Here is a 20,237-nt window from a genome sequence, read left to right as displayed (position 1 = left end):
AAGTTGACTTCCAAATAAAATTCAATAAAATGTTATTGGTCACATACACGTGTTTAGCAGATGTTATTGCAGGTGTAGCGAAATGCTTGTGCTTCTAGTTCCGACAGTGCAACAATATCTAACAAGCAATATCGAACAATTTCACAACATATACCAAATACACACAAATCTAAGTAAAGGAATGGAATTAAGAATATATAAATATATGGATGAGCAATGTCAGAGTGGCATAGACTAAGATACAGTAGAATAGTATAGAATACAGTATATACACTACCTTTCAAAAGTTTGGGGTCACTTACAAATTTCATCAAATTAATCAGAAATACAGTGTAGACATTGTTAATGTTGTAAATGACTATTGTAGCTGGAAATTGTTAATTTCTTATGGGATATCTGCATTGGCGTTCAGAGGCCCATTATCAGCAACCATCACTCCTGTGTTCCAATAGCTAATCCGAGTTTATCATTTTAAAAGGCTAATTGATCATAAAAAAAAACCTTTAGCAATTATGTTAGCACAGCTGAAAACGGTTGTCCTGCTTAAAGAAGCAATAAAACTGGCCTTAAACTAGTTGAGTATCTGGAGCATCAGCATTTGTGGGTTCGATTACAGGCTCAAAATGGCCAGAAACAATGACCTTTCTTCTGAAACTCGTCAGTCTATTCTTGTTCTGAGAAATGAGGGCTATTCCATGCGAGAAATTGCCAAGAAACTGATCTCGTACAACGCTGTGTACTACCACCTTCACAGAACAGAGCAAACTGTCTCTAACCTGAATAGAAAGAGGGGTGGGAGGCCCCGGTGCACATCTGAGCAAGAGGACAAGTACATTAGAGTGTCTAGTTTGAGAAATAATACCCGCAAAACACCCATCTCAACGTCAACAGTGAAGAGGTGACTCCGGGATGCTGGCCTTCTAGGCAGAGTTCCTCTGTCAAGTGTTCATTTGCCCATCTTAATCTTTTCTTTTTATTGGCCAGTCTGAGATATAGGTTTTTCTTTGCAACTCTGCCTAGAAGGCCAGCATCCCGGAGTCGCCTCTTCACATATTTTATAGTTCAACATTTATATTTAAACTCTCTCACGCAACACAAGGCAGCTCTAGCTCTCTAACATGAAAGTGACCGCAAAGCAACACAGCAATGCTGCAACGCAATACTTCAACCATAGATATTTCTCTTAAAGATCCACACCATTACATTTGTTCAGATATTAATATAGAAATCTTACTTTTTTTCCTATACAGTCCTGATGCAGAATACAATGCCATGACCAGCAAGTGGCCGGCGGTTTGGGTGAAGATCAGCTCCAGTTGGGTGTGTCTCACCCTCTATGTCTGGACCCTGGTCGCCCCCATGATACTCATCAACCGGGACTTTAGCTGAAAAGGTTTCCGCTAACGCAGTATTCTTCTTTCACTTTCCTTATCTTGATTCCTGATTTTGCTTCGTTTTTTTACGTTTTACATAAACATTGACCTTATTGCCTACTGTACATTTCACGTGATTTTCAGTCAAAATGGACTGTGTTGTTTTGTGTATTAGATGTTGATGGTTTTTCATAAAAATATCTCTTTAGTTAGCGTTTTAGATCTATTACAGTAGATAGATTCACACATGAACCTGGTGTTAAATCTCCAGCCTTGTGGTACATTTTACATTTTATGCAATTTGGGACCAAACGCAGGGATAGTTGACCTTCATGTCAAAGGAACATCTTTCATTTAAAAAAATGTCCTTTATCTCATGGCAAGAAAAGTATGTTAACCCTTTGGAATTACCTGGATTTCAGCATAAATTGGTCATCAAATTTGATCTGATCTTCATCTAAGTCACAACAATAGACAAACATAGTGTGCTTAAACTAATAACACACAAATTATTATATTTTTTGTCTATATTGAATACATCATTTAAACATTCACAGTATAGGTTGGGAAAAGTATGTGAACCCCTAGGCTAATGACTTCTCCAAAAGCTAATTGGAGGTAGCTAACCTGGAGTCCAATCAATGAGATGATATTGAAGATGTTGGTTAGAGCTGCCTAGCCCTATAAAAAACCCTCACAAAATGTGAGTTTGCTATTCACAAGAAGCATTGCCTGATGTGAACCATGCCCCTAACAAGAGATAATTCAGAAGACATAAGATTAAGAATTGTTGACTTGCATTAAGCTGGAAAGGGTTACAAAAGTATATTTAAAAGCCTTGATGTTCATCAATCCACAGTAAGACAAATTGTCTATAAATGGAGAAAATTTAGCTCTGTTGCTACTCTCCCTAGGAGTGGCTGTCCTGCAAAGATGACTGCAAGAGCACAGCGCAGAATGCTCAATGAGGTTAAGAAGAATCCTAGAGTGTCAGCTAAAGACTTACAGAAATCTCTGGAACATGCTAACATCTCTGTTGACGAGTCTACGACACGTAAAACACTAAACAAGAATGGTGTTAATGGGAGGACACCACGGAAGAAGCCACTGCTGTCCAAAAAAACATTGCTGCACATCTGAAGTTTGCAAAAGTGCACCTGGATGTTCCACAGCGCTACTGGCAAAATATTCTGTGGACAGATGATACTACAGTTGAGTTGTTTGGGCCTGGACAACTTGCTATCATCAACGGCCAAATGAATTCCCAAGTTTATCAAGACATTTTGCAGGAGAATGTTAGGCTATCTGTCCTCCAATTGAAGCTCAACAGAAGTTGGGTGATGCAACAGGACAATGACTCAAAACACAGAAGTAAATCAACAACAGAATGGCTTCAACAGAGGAAAATACACCTTCTGGAGTGGCCCAGTCAGAGTCCTGACCTCAACCCGATTGAGATGCTGTGGCATGACCTCAAGAAAGCAATTCACACCAGACATCCCAAGAATATTGCTGAACCCAAACAGTTTTGTAAAGAGGTGGTCCAAAATTCCTCCTGACCGTTGTGCAGGTCTTATCCGCAACTACAGAAAACATTTGGTTGAGGTTATTGCTGCCAAAGGAGGGTCAACCAGTTATTAAATCCAAGTGTTCACATACTTTTTCCATCCTGCACTGTGAATGTTTATACGGTGTGTTCAATAAAGACATGATAATGTAGAATTGTTCGCGTGTTATTAGTTTAAGCAGACTGTGTTTGTCTGTTGTGACCTGGATGAAGATCAGATCAAATTTTATGACCAATTTATGCAGAAATCCAGGTATTTCCAAAGGGTTCACATACTTTTTCTTGCCACTGTATGTCTATGGATGTTATATTCCTGCATTATGGGAAATGTTGGGTTAACAATAGACTCAAACTACGAATCTGACCAGTCCTGACCCTCTCCAAGTACCATAAGTGGTGTAAGGAGAATGAAAAAAATATTGTTCAACCAATGTTATATTTGGCCCACAAATATTTAGCATTTATAATCACATCTATTGACTATGTCACAATTATTGCTTGATATCTGAGTTCAATTCTTATTTTCAAAAGCATTGATTCCCTTTTCTGTTATATTTATCTTTGTGTTTGAAGAAGCTGCTTAGTATGACCTTTGGTGACATGATTTTCGGTAACTGTTTTGTTTGCACTTATACCCTCAAAGTTTTCAGTCTTGCAGATGCTTATTTAATTGTAGCCAACACTGTTCAGTCGTAATTGAATTTGCATAGGTTTATCCTTACATTATTTGATATTGTAGTAAGCTGCTATGCCTTCCAATGCCTTACATATCTGTAAATGTTTGTGTATTTTGAATTGAAATCATCACAAAATAAGAGAGCTTAGCAATCAGAAAAATAGCAACCAAAAAATGCGTTTTTGGAAAGCGATCCACAATCTACTTAAATGATTTATGCTTCTGCCAAATATTTGTGTTATCTTATCATGTTCGTGTCTTGGAGATTGAATGTATGAATGTAATTGACTGAATCAATAATGCTTACTGAAGGAACTTAAGCATATTTTGAAATGCATGTGCAGTATCTACAACAAAAACCCAGCGTAATTTGTTTTTAAATATAGGCCTCTACAAGCCATCTAGGTATGTTTTTGCAATTTATGCTTTGCATTTAGGCTCAAGGTTCAGTTCCAAATGGACATACATTATGTCATATTCACATACCACAAAATGTTACCGGATATTTAGTAAATATGACATAATTAGAATGATATCCTCAAGCTCAGTTATGACCGCAAATACAAAGAAAAAAAAATGTTGATGCACTTGATCTGAGCACGATGGTTTATAGATTAACACTGCCATTGTGATATTGATGAAAATGTATCATAAGTATTTAATTTCATTCTGAGACCAAAACCTTCTGTAAGCTATAGTTGTGATGAGAGTCTGCTTATGGAACCTGCTTCAGTTCCCATTGAACCACAACTGTTTGGAAAGTCTTGTACAATAAATAAAAATAAAGTTTATTACAAATGTTTGGTGCAACTGTGAGTTATATTTGAGGCAGCATGCAGCCTAGTGATTAGAGCGTTGGGCCAGTAACCGAAAGGGGGTTGGATCGAATCCCCGAGCTGACAAGGTAAAAAAATCTGTTGTTCTTCCCTGAGCAAGGCAGTTAACCCACTGTTCCCCAGTTGGCCGTCATTGCAAATAAGAATTTGTTCTTAACTGACTTGCCTAGTTAAATCAAGGTTAAATTAAAAATATATACTACATATACTATATAATATATACTACATACTATGAATGTGTCACGCCCTGATCTGTTTCACCTGTCCTTGTGATTGTCTCCACCTCCTCCATGTGTCGCTGATTTTCTCCAGTGTATTTATTCCTGTGTTTCCTGTCTCTGTGCCAGTTCATCTTGTATGTTTTTCCAAGTCAACCAGCGTTTTTCTGTTCTCCTGCTTTTTTCTAGTCCTCCCGGTTTTGACCCTTGCCTGTTTCTGGACTCTGTACCCGCCTGCCTTGACCACAAGCCTGTCTGCTACTCTGTACCTCCTGAACTATGATCTGGTTTTGACCTTTTTCCTGTCCACGACCATTATCTTGCCTACTTTTGGATTAATAAACATTGTAAGACTCCAACCATCTGCCTCCTGTGTCTGCATCTGGGTCTCGCCTTGTGCCATAATAGACTGTCTGGCAACAAGAGAATTACGAGTAACTAACGCTGACTGTAATTCTCTATCAACAAAGCAGGACATCTTTTCAATGATCAGGGCCCGTATTCATTAAGTGCTAATCTAGGATCAGTTTAGCCTTTTAGATCATCTGATCATAGATCAGCACTCAGACTCACGTCAACATTTCCCATCTTTTGAGGATGAATAGAGTGAATGAAATAAACAAAAACAAGGTTAAAGACATCAAACTACTGAATGTACAAAAATAACTACATAATGCTACAAACTTGAGCGGTAATATCCTTCTATACATCTTTTGACTATGCCTTAGCACTCTGGTTGTACAACTGATGTACAACCCATCCTCACAATGGTCGTGATACATCTGGTGTTTTTGCAGACATCACACAACTATTGTATCACAACCATTGTGTCAAATGCTTTGTACAACCTGAGTGTGTCAGTTGTACAACTTGAGTATACACTAGGCCATATATGTCAGAGTCAAGGCCCGCGGGCCACATCCGGCCCGCAAGAAGGTTTTTTACGGCCCCTGGGATGATCTTGATTTATTATTAGAACCGGCCCGCAGCAAGCCGGCAGCCCGCAGATCTTTTACACGCACCAATACTACATTTCCCACAATGCAAAGGTGACGCACCGAGCAGTAGGCTGCTTCATTTCAATATTTATTGGCACAGCAGTCGTCAGCATCACAGTAAAATTAACTTTCAGATACCCATCAAAAATGGCAAAATGGAAGGTGGATACTGAGAACCGGGGGTTTCAAACAAGGTGGGAGTCGGAGTATATGTTCACGAAGGTAGCTGGAAAACCTGTGTGTCTTCTGTGTGGAGAAAGTGTGGCGGTACTGAAAGAGTATAATCTGAGACGACATTATGAAACGAAACACGCGGACACACACGCGGACGCAACTGTCAAGGCCAGTTTTATTTTGGCAGAAGAGATCGCTAAATCAGCCCGGCCATTTACGGAGGGGGATTTCATCAAAAACTGCATGATTAAAGTTTGTGACGAAGTTTGCCCAGAAAAAAGGCAACTCTTTTTAAATGTGAGTCTGAGCAGAAACACCATTGCCGAGAGAGTAGACCAGTTGTCCATCAATCTAAAAGAGCAGCTTGTGAAAAAGGGAAAAGATTTTATTGCATATTCCTTGGCTGTGGATGAGAGCACCGACATTTCTGACATTGCCCAGTTGTCAATTTTCATCCGCGGAGTGGACTCCAACCTAAGCGTGACAGAGGAGTTTTTGGCTTTACGTCCTATGCATGGCACAACTACGGGGCATGATTTGTATGAAGAGGTGTCAAGATGTGTAAATGAGATGGAGCTGCCTTGGGAAAAACTTGTGGGTTTGACAACCGACGGAGCACCTGCGATGTGTGGACACAGGAGCGGACTGGTGGCGAAGATACGGGAAAAGATGCAAGAGGAAAACGCGACAGGTGAGCTGACAGCTTATCATTGTATCATACACCAGGAAGCGTTGTGTGGTAAAGCCTTGAAAATGGAGCATGTAATGAGCATCATCACGCGCACAGTTAACTTTATCAGAGCCAAAGGTTTGAATCACCGCCAGTTCAAGGCATTTCTGACGGAGTTAGAAACGGAGCATGGTGATTTGCCTTATCACACAGAGGTGCGATGGCTAAGCCAGGGAAAGGTGCTTCAAAGATGTTTCGAGCTTCGTGAGGAGATTTGTCTGTTCTTGGACAGCAAAGGGAAAGACACAACACAACTCCGAGACGAAATGTTTCTGTGTGAAATGGCTTTTCTGTGTGACATTACGAGTCATCTGAATGCAATAAACTTGCAGCTGCAGGGTCGGGATCGTGTCATCTCTGATATGTACAGTACAGTGAAGGCATTTAAAACCAAACTGACTCTGTGGGAGACGCAGATGCGGAAAGAAAATTTGAGCCACTTTCCCAGCTGCCAGACCATGAAAGAGAAGCTCTCTACCAGTGCGTTCCCGAGCACACAGTTGGCTGATAAAATAGGTATGCTTGCCGCTGACTTTCGACGCCGATTTGCTGACTTTGAAGCACAAAAAAGCAGGTTGGAACTGCTCGGTAACCCATTTGCTGTTGACGTGGAAAGCTCACCACCAAACCTCCAAATGGAGTTGATTGACCTCCAATGCAATGATGCACTGAGGGCAAAATATGCGGCAGTGGGTGCTGCGGAGTTCGCCCGTTTCCTCCCCGGCACAATGCCCCAGCTGCGCATCCAGGCTGCTCAAACGTTGTCTATGTTTGGCAGCACATACCTGTGTGAACAACTGTTTTCTTTGATGAACCTGAACAAAACATCACACAGAAGTCGACTTACTGCTGAACACCTCCACTCAATTCTGAGGATTTCTTCAGCTCAGAGCCTTACCCCGAACATTGATGAACTTGTGGAAAAGATGGGACACCACCAAGTATCACCCTCAACCTCAAACAAGTGAACATTACTGTGCAATCACATATTTAGAGTTTTTACTCAGTTCAAGTTTAAAAGTTAAAATTTAATATTTGTTTTCACTGCATGTTACTTCTCCTTAAACAAAGTGTTGTTTTTGATTAATAGATTTTTGCACTTTATTTTTTTGTATTTCAATCCAATTATATTTTAAAAATATTTCAGTTGAGTGGATGATAGAAAATTGCTATTATTGTTTTTTCTTTGAAGTAAATTTAGCCCACTTTTGCTAAAATAGAAAATATAGTCTACTGATGGTGCCTTGAATACCGGTTTCTTTCATTTAATGTTCATGTTATGGGGATATTTATATAAAGGAAATTTGTCTTTTGTGTCTGTTGAAAATTAAAGATTACTGACAGAGCCATAAGAAAATATTGCTTTATTTATCTGATCATATTGTAATATATTTGTTAGGTTTTCAGTAGGTTCAATTAGGTTCACTAGACTATATGCGTCATTTAAAAAATTTTCAATGAACATTCGAACAGTCCGGCCCTCGTCTTGTAGCTGATTTTTTTATTTGGCCCTCCGTCCATTTGACTTTGACACCCCTGCACTAGGCCTATGGGCTGTGACCACACTCTCTGAGGGTATCTCGGGGACAAAAAAAACATTTCCTATTCACACATTGGTATAATACACACTTGTACATGCGTGAAATAGGACAAATATAAGCACCCACAAAAATATTATTATTATGTGCCTATGATATCTGACAGTGTGAACACTCTCTCCACGGCACCTGAACTCTGAGACGTAGTCCTCCGTGGTGGGACTCAGTTTGAGGAAGCTCCACATAGAGTACAGGCCGTTGACGTTCAGGCTGGGCGGTGAGTTGAAGACCTGGCCAGCAGGGACCCTCGGTCCGTCCTTAGACCAGCTGACCGACACTTGTTCAGGACACAGAGGTTGAGCGTGCACTCCTCATCCTGCAGAGGGCGTAGTGGCTCACACTTGATAAATATCACATTAAAGGGGTGCCTGTTGAAAAAGACACATGGGTCCTATTGATTAGGCACAAAATGGAAGAGAATTTACAGAAACAGGGATGGAGTAGCTGGACTTTTTGTTTTGTAAGCCCTAGTGAACATAACATGATGAGGCACATTAGGTTTGCACTAAAAAGTTATAAGAAGACACTTGAGTATATATCTTGAATATCAGCTCCATCAGATATATTCTGTCTCTGTTGATGCATTCTCCTGACCAACATTATGAAAATCAAACATGTAGAATTCAATTCAATTTCCAGGATGAAGACTTCCCCACTAACTTGTATTTCATCTACACTCAATCTTTATGACAATTACCACGATATATCCAAGCTCTGATTGTCAGAATACATTTGTGAGATAATTGTAAACAGATAACTAAAACAGGAGTCTCAAACTGGCGGCCTGTGTGCCAGAATGTGGGCCCAGGGCCGAACGGGTTTGTGACCCAGAGCTAAAATGGCCACTATGTCTCTGATGAGTTGTCTTGTGTGTTGATATGATCAACAACGTCTTTTGTATACTGGCCCAGAGAAACTGGAGTGATACACGCGGCACGTGTAGACCGCCCTCTTGTCCTCCTGAGCCATGGTCATCTCGATTTTACTCCACACGCTATACACCTGCTCCCAATTGTTTCTCGACCACTCGAGATGGACTTTGTCCGGGTAGAACTTCTCAACCCGACAGCATAGCACCAGCAAACCTCTCCACCTTTGGGATCTGAGGAATGCTGGACATTAGTGAAGAGTGAAAAGAGTGTGTTAATTCTAAGTCTAAGTATTCAGACCCTTTGACTTTTTCCACATTTTGTTACGTTACAGCCTTATTCTAAAATGTATTAAATATGTATTTTTCTTCCTAAATCTACACACAATACCCCATAATTGACAAAGCGAAAACAGGTTTTTAGACATTTTGGCAAATGAAGAACAAAAATAACTTATTTACACAAGTATTCAGACACTTTGCTATGAGACTCAAAATTGAGCTCAGGTCCATCCTGTTTCCAATTATCATCCTTGAGATGTTTCTACAACTTGATTGGAGTCCACCTGCGGTAAATTCAATTGATTGGACATGATGTGGAAATGCACACACCTGTCTATATAAGGCCCCACAGTTAAAAGGCACATACATTGCAGCCCACTTGGAGTTTGCCAAAAGGACGCTCAGACCATGAGAAACAAGATTCTCTGATCTGATGAAACCAAGATTGACCTCTTCGGCTTGAATACCAAGCGTCACAACTGGAGGAAACCTGGCACCATCCCTACGGTGAAGCATGTTGGTGGCAGCATCATCATACTGTGGGGATGTTTTTCAGCTGCAGTGACTGGGAGACTAGTCAGTGATCGAGGGAAAGATGAACGGAGCAAAGTACAGAGAGAGATCTTTGCTGAGGACCTCAGACTGGGGCAAAGGTTCACCTTCCAACAGGACAATGACCCTAAGCACACAGCCAAGATAACACAGGAGTGGCTTCGGGACAAGTCTCAGCCAGAGCCCAGACTTGAACCCATTCAAACATCTCTGGAGAGACCTGAAAAAGCTGTGCATCGACGCTGCAACCTGACAGAGCTTGAGAGGATCTGTAGAGAAGAATGGGAGAAATTCCCCAAATACATGCCAAGCTTGTAGCATCATACCCAAGAAGACTCGAGTCTGTAATCTCTGCCAAAGGTGATTCAACAAAGTACTCAGTAAAGGGTCTGAATACTTATGTAAATGTGTTATTTATTTTAAATTTGTAATACATTTGCTAACATTTCTAAAAACCTGCTTAGAATAAGGCTGTAATGTAATGAAATGTGGAAAAAGTCAATGGGTCTGAATGCTTTCCGAATGCACTGTCAATGGCTTCTCCACTCCCTGCGGCTGTAGCCTGGACATTGATTCAACTGCTCAAACTGTAGGTGCCGTCTGGATTGAACACAGCCATTCCGGTACACACGTATTGTGTGAGTGTCCTGCGGGCAAGATATCACCATAAAAAAACATGCATAGCATAAACAGCTACTCTAGGATGTATTCGCATACATTTAGTAATACAACAATAATATAAACTGAACTTGTTTCATAGCCAAGACAAGTACTGTTGTTTGCTTGTAGGGCTGACTTTGACATTTGTCCCAATAACGTTACTTCTAAGAAAACCCTAGTGATATTGCCATGACAATCAAAATACTGAGCGTTTTTCCTCATACCTTTACAATCCAAAAGGATGAGCATAATTGTGATGGCATTGTTAATATCCCAGCAGCTATTCATTGGGATTCACGTTTGGTTGGGATGTTTACCGTGACAGGACTGGAGAGCAATTCTGAAAGTAAACATTTACACGCCTATCTCAGTCATGTGATTTCCCAGCTCCAATTGAAACAGGAAAGCTCATAAAATAATTTCCCAGCTCCAATTGAAACAGGAAAGCTCATAAAAGATCCCAAGTAAGGCCTTCCTTACATAACAAGGGATATGATTGTGGGCCATCAGAAAGGCAAAATAGAATTTGGATTGAGAAATCATTGCCTGCCTGCACACCGTGTGGGGCAGAACGAAGAACCTCATTCTAGATTCTCATTACATTGAATTAACCAGTGAAAGAAGTGGTCCTCTGTAGCTCAGTTGGTAGAGCATAGTGCTTGCAACACCAGAATAGTGTGTTTGACTCCGGGAACCACCCATCCTTAGAATGCATGACTGTGAGTCACTTTGGATGAAAGCGTCTGCTAAATAGTGTATATTATTATGTCAAGAAAAAACACAAACAAATAAAGCCAAGGGTCTTTTATTTCAATAACAAATATTTGTAGTAACATAACATTGTCGGACAGACAGCTTCTCCACTGTCTATGCCTATATGCTACCATCTAAATATCAAATAGAACACTTAACAAATCAGTGCCAAACGGGCCATGCCCTTGTAAATGCATTGGTACAAAACGATCTCATAGGTTCCCTTTAACAGACCATCGACCTCTTTCTCCCACTCACCCGAACTTTATCAAGCTTATTGACAACGGCGTGGGGCTTCTTGGACGAAGCTGCGTAGGCCTTCAGCAGCTTCTCGAACAGAACCTCTGTGTTGGGGTGGGTGCTCAGGAAAGCTTTCTCCAGCCTTCAGCAGCATGTTGGACGTGGTCAAGTCTCCATGGACGACGTCCTCGTCACGCATTTTGGCCTGAATCAGACCCATCTTCTTAGCGAGCTGTTCCAGACGGTCCTCTGGGATTTTCTAGGTGGAGGAGAGCTGCGTGGAGGCGATGTGGTCTCTGACGGTGATGTAGCCCACAATGTCTTCAAGAAAGATGCCGTGGGAGGTGTAGTCTACAAAGTAGACGACTGGTGCAGATATGCCTGGAGAGAGAGAAAGAGGGAGAGAGAGAGGAACCGAGAGAAAGAGAGAGAGAGAGGAATATTAGACACTAATAAAGATCAAGGGTAGGCAGGCATATATATTACAAACTGGGTCGTTTGAGCCCTGAATGTTGATTGGCTGAAAGCCGTGGTATAGCAGACCGGTATACCACGGGTATGACAAAACATGTATTATTTTTACGTTGGTAACCAGGTTATAATGCAATAAGGCACATCGGACTTTGGTGTATATGACCAATATTCCATGGTTAAGGGCTGTATCCAGGTACATAAATAAGATAAAATACTTACCGTATAGACATTCCAATCATCAACATCCTGTAAATTGGAAGTATTTCGCAGTTGTCCAGCTCACAAAGACACCACAGCAACATCTCTGCAGTGCGGTGCAGCTCTGCAACTTCAATTTATTTCATGATTTGAAACCATGTAGATCCCCAGCAGTCACTCGACAGATTTTCAACAGTGAAGTATTGAGAGAACCTCTTGCATGGTTCTGCGATGTCTGCGTTTTTCATCCAGCACCGGGTACCTAATACAATTTAGGAGACCTTTATTTTACAATGGTCGACCTGCCCAAAAACGTCCCCGATATACAAGAGCTTCTGCACCCTGTTTCATCAGTTATATTTTCTTGAGAAACTGCAGGAGGGCCACACTGTTCGTCTCAACAGCCATGTTTACAAATCACTGTTTTTTTCTGCTTGCAGACAGGTGGCGCAATTGCATGTATTTAAAAGTTCTGCCACCCTTAGTTTCGGTGTAAAACTGACAGGGATATTTCAACAGTCGAAATGTAAAAAGACTGGAGATTCAGCCAGGTCACAGATGCTATCACTATCGCATCTGTAGGAATAATTCACGAAGGCAAATGATAGCCTACTGCGATGTTTTTAAATGTTTCACACATTACGTTTTTCCATACGTGTTGTCGTTCATGTGGGCTTAATCGATGTATGAGTCGAAATTAATGCTAGGCCTATGGTATGGGCCTACAGTTTTCCAATGATAGTTTCACTAAGTGAAGCATGGGAAAAGTTTCGATAGGAGTTAGGAGTTCGATTTCTTTGGAATATTTTAAATGTTGTCGAGATGTCGGCCCCTGGTGTCAAAAGTTTGAAATGGAGTCTCTTGCAATTTGAGACTTGCAATTTGAGACGCTTTTCTCTGCCACGTAGCTTCAACTTCCTGATGTAAAGTCATACATTGTGTTGCTCCGAAGTTAACCAAATGCATCTTCACCAGAAACATTGTAAGAACATGGTAAGCAAATTTACTACAAAAAGGCTACAAAAAACAAAGCATCTTAGTCATTTCATTGCCTTACGTAAATGAGTGCACTCGAGCGCGTTCTCTGGAGTTTAACGGGATACTTGCCTTTGAGTCTATCCGCATGATGGGAAATCTTACAGTTTGTTTTAACCCGTCGTTTCTTCTTTGATTTTAACTTTCAGCCAATTTTGGTAAGGGTAGTTAGTGTATGTAGTCTACTGTCTAGTCTATATCTGTGCTTTAGCCTATTAATATGCGAACATTCAATAACGGTATTCCATGATAGCAAGGATGCCTACCGTCCAAAGATGTACAATCAAGCAATAATTTATTTTACCCTTCTGATATGATAAATATAAAACATACTGGTGTTTTACTGATAAGCGCATCAACAATGGCAATTTTGTACCTTCAATGTATTTCTTATTTTCCATATAGCCATTAGTATGAACCATATAGGCCTGTTTGTTTTGAGCAAGCAATACAACTGTGGTGTTTGGATGGTGACCGAATAGAATGGAATATAATATTATTATACTGTAAATTGAATAGAATAGATGGGATATAATATATTAAAAGGCCTTGTAATCAATGTATTACCGTTATTCTAATTGAAACAACGCTGCTGCAGTATTTTCGAAAGGACATGTTAAATTCATCAATGCATTGTCATCTCCTCTCTGCAGCCTATTTGCAAGGAATATTACATTTGCTACCAGTGCCTAAGGTGCTTTTTCCAAACAGAGAAAAGGAGCAATGATCTGATTAACGGCCAGAGTGCATTTTGTTGAGCCAATCTCAAGTGGTCTTGTCTAATGAAATCAGTGGCATAAACAGGGGAGTTGTCATGACTACAGAGCTGTGCCGCCTCTCGCGCTCGCTGTTTTGTTCATGCGCCGCAGGACGTCTCCTTTTGGGCGCGCGAGGTCATAAGCGTTTTATTTCTCTATTTATAAACATCATTTTTTATGTTTCATGGATTATTTTTGCCTCTGTTTTAGAGTCGAGAAATGCCAACATGGACTGAGCCTTGCTTGAACTGAAATGTGTTTTTAGTTGAAGGAATAGCAACTCAATATTATGGGTAAGTTATTTGGATTATTTCAACCTAATTATTTTACAACATCAAGACAAGCTGTTATGAAATGACACAAAATAACTTATTAAACCACTAATTGTAAAATCCAGGTGAAATATTTGCACATTGCCACTATGTTCTACTGTCCAGCTCCTGTTATTTCATTGGATGTGCATAAAACCCAAGTATGTACATATACAGTACACACATATATATATATATATATATCATTGGTAAAACCCCTCCATGAAGTAAAACCATGTGGCATAAAAAACACATAAAACATTTTTTTGGCCTGAATATACAACCACTAACAACTAAAATAATGTAGACATACAGTAGGCCTAACAGTACATGCATGCAATACAGTGCAATACTTATGCATATGCAGAACTGTAAAAAAAAACAAAAAACGTTATCATCATTGAAGACACCGCTTTGTAGAGTTTACAACCACTATCCTGGAGTTTTGCTAGATTAATCAGAAATATATATTGCATATAAAACACGTATACCTGGAAATGAAGAACATAATCAATTATTAATGTCCTTTCTCCAAACATGAGCATACATTTGAATAGGTAATGTTTCTTCTATGGGACACAGAATATGTATGATAAGCCCATTTTTTAGCTGCTTTACTAAATGTCCTCTATATAGGCACACACACAGTAATATGAAAATAGACACAAATGATTACATTGTGTTGCACCTTAATATTTTTTACCTTCTGTGGAAACCTTTATCAATTGTATCACATCATCCAAAGATCATTCAAATGTTAACGAAATGAATCCTATCCTCACATAATGAATTGTATACTTATATACTCCAAACCTTTTTCTTCTTCCCTAGGTTGCTCCACCCTGGCCCTCTCCAGTGTGGTGTCCACGCTTGGTGGCCTGGTCTTTGGTTACGAGCTGGGGATTATCTCCGGGGCTCTCCTCCAGCTCCAGGCCGAGTTCCGACTCACTTGTGTCCAGCAGGAGGCTGTGGTCAGTGCCCTTCTGATCGGGGCCTTGCTGGCCTCCCTGGTTGGTGGTTGGCTGATTGACCGCTACGGCCGGAGGAACTCCATCCTCCACAGCAACGTCCTCATCCTGGCCGGGAGTTTGATTCTGGTCAGCAACTCTTACTTGGCACTGGTGGTGGGCAGAATCACGGTGGGCTTCGCCATGTGCATCTCCTCCATGTCCTGCTGTATCTTTGTATCGGAGATGGTCACCCCCAAGCACAGAGGTTTTTTGGTGACTCTGTACGAAGTTGGTATCACCGTGGGCATCCTGGGAGCTTACGCCATAAACTATATCCTGTCCGATGCCAGGCAGGGATGGAAGTATATGTTTGGGTTAGCCATCGTGCCTACTTTGGCTCAGTTTGTCTCCATTTGGTTTCTCCCGTCCAATGCCGGAACACCTGCAGCAGGCCAAAGGGCAGATGCTCAAAGCCAAAGAGGTCTTATTCATTCCATTGAGAATCCCAAAGTGGAGAATTCGGCACATGTTTCCAACATACTTGATAACCCACAGTACAGCTTTCTGCACCTCTTTCAACAGAAGGACAACATGAGGACCAGGACTACCATTGCGCTAGGCTTGGTGATCTTTCAACAGTTCACAGGTCAGCCCAATGTGCTCTTCTACTCCTCAACCATCTTTCAGTCAGTGGGCTTCAAGAGCAATGCCTCGGCAGTGCTGGCGTCCTTGGGCTTGGGGGTAGTCAAGGTGATCGCCACCTTGGTCTCCATGGTGTTTGCCGATAGGGTTGGCAGGAGGCCTCTGCTCATTGGTGGATGTATAGTAATGTCCGTGTGTTTGATGACCATAGGACTTTTGAGCGGGCGTTCAGTGGTCAACACCAACACACCCTGTAATGCTGGGGATTATGTCAATAACAGCACACCCCTATCGCAGCTAACGGTAGAAAATCAATCAAGCTTTGACATTTCTGTCAGTCAACGCCTTGGACGTCACGATAGGACCGAAGTAAGGGATACCGCTTACGATGCTGAGAGATCATTTGGTACTTTGATGCCAGTGGCTTCTCCAGCTGTCCACAATGGAGTGGTGAACTGGATCATTTTATTCTGTATGATGGCAGTCGTCAGTGCATACTCAGTTGGATTTGGACCAAGTAAGTACTTTCGCCTAGGATTATTCATAATTATCGTGTTTTCTGGCAAATTATCTAAATGTGGGGCCATAAGATTATTGTTAAGCTTAGCTAGAACTTGCTTTTGACAGTCATATGGCGTGGTCTTGTGAATGACTAGAGGTTGATGTTTGTGAATTTTCCGTTGCATAGTGACCTGGCTCATTTTGAGTGAAATATTTCCTGCTGCGGTCAGAGGGAGAGCGTTTGCCTTCACAAACTGCTTCAACTGGGCTGCCAACTTAATTGTCACATTCTCCTTCTTGAATGTCATCAGTAAGTGTCTACCTCTATGAATTCACATTCAAACAAGTCCGGTTTACTACCATGCATTCGGAAAGTATTCAGACCCCTTTGACTTTTTCCACATTTTGTTACGTTAGAGCCATATTCTAAAATGGATTAAATATTTTTTCCCCTCATCAGTATACACATAATACCCCATAATGACAAAGCGAAAACAGGTTTTAGAATTGTTGCACATTTATTAAAAATAAAAAAATGAAATACCTTATTTACATAAATATTCAGACCCTTTGCTATGAGACTCGAAATTGAGCTCAGGTGCATCCTGTTTCCATTGATCATCCTTGAGATGTTTCTACAACTTGATTGGTGTCAAACTGTGGTAAATTCAATTGATTGGACATGATTTGGAAAGGCACACACCTGTCTATATAAGGTCCCACAGTTGACAGTGCATGTCAGAGCAAAAACCAAGCCATGAGATTCTCTGGTCTGATGAAACCAAGATTGATCTCTTTGGCCTGAAAGCCAAGCATCACGTCTGGAAGAAACCTGGCACCATCCCTACGGTGAAGCAAGGTGGTTGCAGCATCATGCTGTGGGGATGTTTTTCAGCTGCAGGGACTGGGAGAACAGTCAGAATTGAGGGAAAGATTAACGGAGCAAAGTACAGCGAGACACTTGATGAAAACCTGCTCCAGAGCACTCAAGGCCTCAAACTGGGGTGACTTTTCACCTTCCAACAGGACAACAACCCTAAGTACACAGCCAAGACAACGCAGGAGTGGCTTCGGGTCTCTGAATTTCCTTAAGTGGCCCAGCCGGAGCCTTGATGTGAACCCAATCGAACATCTCTGGAGAGACCTGAAAATAGCTGTGCAGCAACGCTCTCCATCCAACCTGACAGCGCTTGAGAGGATCTGGAGAGAATAATGGGAGAAACTCCGCAAATACAGGTGTGCCAAGCTTGTAGCGTCATACCCAAGAAGACTCGAGGCTGTAATCGCTGCAAAAGGTGCTTCAACAAAGTACTGAGTAAAGGGTCTGAATACTCATGTATTTTCTAAAAACCTATTTTTGCTTTTTCATTTTGGGGTATTGTGTGTAGATTGATGAGAAATAAAACACAATTTAATAAATTTTAGAATAAGGCTGTAACGTAACAAAATGTGGAAAAAGTCAAGGGGTCTAAATACTTTCTGAATGTACTGTATATAGTGCCAGTCAAAAGTTTGGGCACATCTACTCATTCAAGGGTTAAATCTTCAAAGATTGAACTATATTCCTTGTATGGCGCTCAACCTAGAATGCAGTGCAGTAATTTAGTTAAAAAGTATCTACCTGGCAATTAAGTTGATGATGTTTCATCACCAGATGTGATTGGTTTGTCTGGGACATTCCTTTCTTATGGGCTGATTGGAGTGGGAGCGGTGGTGTTCTTTTACTTCATGTTACCAGAGACCAAAGGGAAATCACTGGAGCAAATAGACAGGGAGCTCTGTTTGAAAAGGTATAACTCAAACTTCAGTCTATCATTATGCAGTAAAAATAGAAATGCTATTCTCAACGTGATCTGAAATGCAGTTAGATCTAGGAACTTATCTGTTATTTCTTTTGTAGGGTCCACAACAGTGAAGAATGCTGTAACATCCTTAGCAGGAGAATCACTTCCCCCGGGTATCAAAGAGTGCACATTGTTAGCTCAGCAACCCAATGTTGAGTAAGTCTACACAAGTGTTACATTCTAAGTATATATATATATATTTTTTTACACTCTTGCAACCTGACTGAAACAACGGACTGATGCTAATGGCGGTACTGAAAAGTTGAGCGTAGTGATCCGTCCAGCTACCATAGCAGAGCTTACGACATGACTGAACAATGTTTTTATTGCACTGGTATTTCAAACTTATTTTTCCCGAATGCTTGTGAACAATTCTGTCACTTGTTTTCACAAATGAAAATGAAACACAATGTTTTTGCAAGTCACTTTGCTCTTTCTACTACTTTTCAAGTCTGCAAGAAAAATAACAGCAGTTTTCCATTTCCATCAAGAGTCAACCTGTACGGGGGTCATCATCTGGCATCACCATCATCAGTTTAGGAGTCTGAGATCGCTGATCCACTGAGGGAGTCTTGCTCTAACCAATGACAATGTTGTCCTATCCTTCACTTTGTTCTATGTAAAACCCAAGGGTGCCTAGCCTACAATGTTTATGTTTGTAAAATGTTTAACCATTTAGAGAACCATAATGGAAATACGTTTTCAAACTTTTGTGTCATCCTCAAAGATTTTAAATGCATTATCCACGTGTGGTTGTATTGTGTTTGAAATCAAATAAATCTATAACCTCGACTCCATAGCCGCATGGGGCTCCTTAACTGGGCCTTTACGGCGCAATTGGTGATCTAATCTAATTAGTCATTCAAAGTCGTTAGTCTTTCAAGTTCACTAGAATTTATCAAATGGCACTCTGCCAGATAATGAAGCTCTAAAACAGTAGTCTAACTAAACCTAGCATTACAATAAAAATGTAGCACAATTGTCACAATTAATTTCAAACATAGCTAAATGTATATACAGTGCATTTGGAAAGTATTCAGACCCCTTGACTTTTCCACATGTTGTTACGTTGCAGCCTTATTCTACAACATGCTCCTCAATCTAAACACAATAACCCACAATGACAAAGTGAAAACAGGTTTTTAGAAATTGTTGCATATTTAATCAAAATCAAAAATATCTTATTTACAGTTGAAGTCGGAAGTTTACATACACCTTAGCCAAATACATTTAAACTCAGTTTTTCACAATTCCTGACATTTATTCCAAGTAAAAATGCCACGTCTTAGGTCAGTTAAGATCACCATTTTATTTTAAAAATCTGAAATGTCAGAATAACAGTAGAGAGGATTTATTTCAGCTTTTATTTCTTTCATCACATTCCCAGTGGGTAAGAAGTTCACATACACTCAATTAGTATTTGGTAGCATTGCCTTTAAATTGTTTAACTTGGGTCAAACATTTCGGGTAGCCTTCCACAAGCTTCCCACAATAAGTTGGGTGAATATTGGCCCATTCCTCCTGCCAGAACTAGTGTAACTGAGTCAAGTTTGTAGGCCTCCTTGCTCCCACACGCTTTTTCAGTTCTGCATACAAATTTTCTATAGGATTGAGGTCAGGGCTTTGTGATGGCCACTCCAATACCTTGACTTTAACTGTTTATATAGATACTTTTGTACCCGTCTCCTCCAGCATCTTCACAAGGTTCCTTTGCTGTTGTTCTTGGATTGATTTACACTTTTCGCACTAAAGTACATTCATCTCTAGGAGAGAGAACGCGTCTCCTTTCTGAGCGTTACGACGGCTGTGTTGTCCCATGGTGTTTATACTTGCGTACTATTGTTTGTACAGATGAATGTGGTACCTTCAGGCATTTGGAAATTGCTCCCAAGGATGTACCAGACTTGTGGAGGTCTACATTTTTTTTCCTGAGGTCTTGGCTGATTTCTTTTGATTTTCCCATGATGTCAAGCATAGAGGCACTGAGTATGAAGGTAGG

The 20,237-nt window shown here is 40.7% G+C and overlaps 2 protein-coding genes and 1 pseudogene across 4 annotated transcripts in view; 2 read left to right on the top strand and 1 right to left on the bottom strand.

Annotated features, from left to right (window-relative positions):
* Positions 1-4,426, top strand: part of LOC139370644 (serine incorporator 1-like) — a 29,882-nt gene extending 25,456 nt beyond the window's left edge. Inside the window, exons 10-11 of one of the 3 annotated variants that reach the window (XR_011627154.1) lie at positions 1,251-1,929; positions 3,022-4,426. Coding sequence is in view for 1 of the 3 variants with exons in the window: in XM_071110241.1 (XP_070966342.1) it covers positions 1,251-1,389 (139 nt within the window). In the remaining 2 variants the exon portion in view is untranslated. Of the gene's footprint in view, positions 1-1,250 lie in introns of all 3 variants that reach the window. The other 2 variants (XR_011627155.1, XM_071110241.1) reach the window with 2 other exon arrangements.
* Positions 4,427-11,486: 7,060 nt separating this feature from the next.
* Positions 11,487-12,605, bottom strand: LOC139370643 (EKC/KEOPS complex subunit TP53RK-like; annotated as a pseudogene).
* Positions 12,606-13,096: 491 nt separating this feature from the next.
* On the top strand, positions 13,097-19,028 carry LOC139369693 (solute carrier family 2 member 10). Its single transcript, XM_071108951.1, has 6 exons — positions 13,097-13,190; positions 14,201-14,283; positions 15,133-16,410; positions 16,582-16,704; positions 18,049-18,184; positions 18,295-19,028. The coding sequence occupies exons 2-6, from the start codon at positions 14,280-14,282 to the stop codon at positions 18,392-18,394; spliced, it is 1,641 nt and encodes a 546-aa protein (XP_070965052.1). The 5' UTR covers positions 13,097-13,190; positions 14,201-14,279; the 3' UTR covers positions 18,395-19,028.
* Positions 19,029-20,237: the final 1,209 nt, after the last annotated feature.

Source organism: Oncorhynchus clarkii, chromosome 17 (genome assembly GCF_045791955.1).
Source record: "Oncorhynchus clarkii lewisi isolate Uvic-CL-2024 chromosome 17, UVic_Ocla_1.0, whole genome shotgun sequence".
Classification (NCBI taxonomy): domain Eukaryota; kingdom Metazoa; phylum Chordata; class Actinopteri; order Salmoniformes; family Salmonidae; genus Oncorhynchus; species Oncorhynchus clarkii.
The sequence above is the reverse complement of the archived record's forward strand: the minus strand, read 5'-3'. Positions and strand labels throughout refer to the sequence as shown.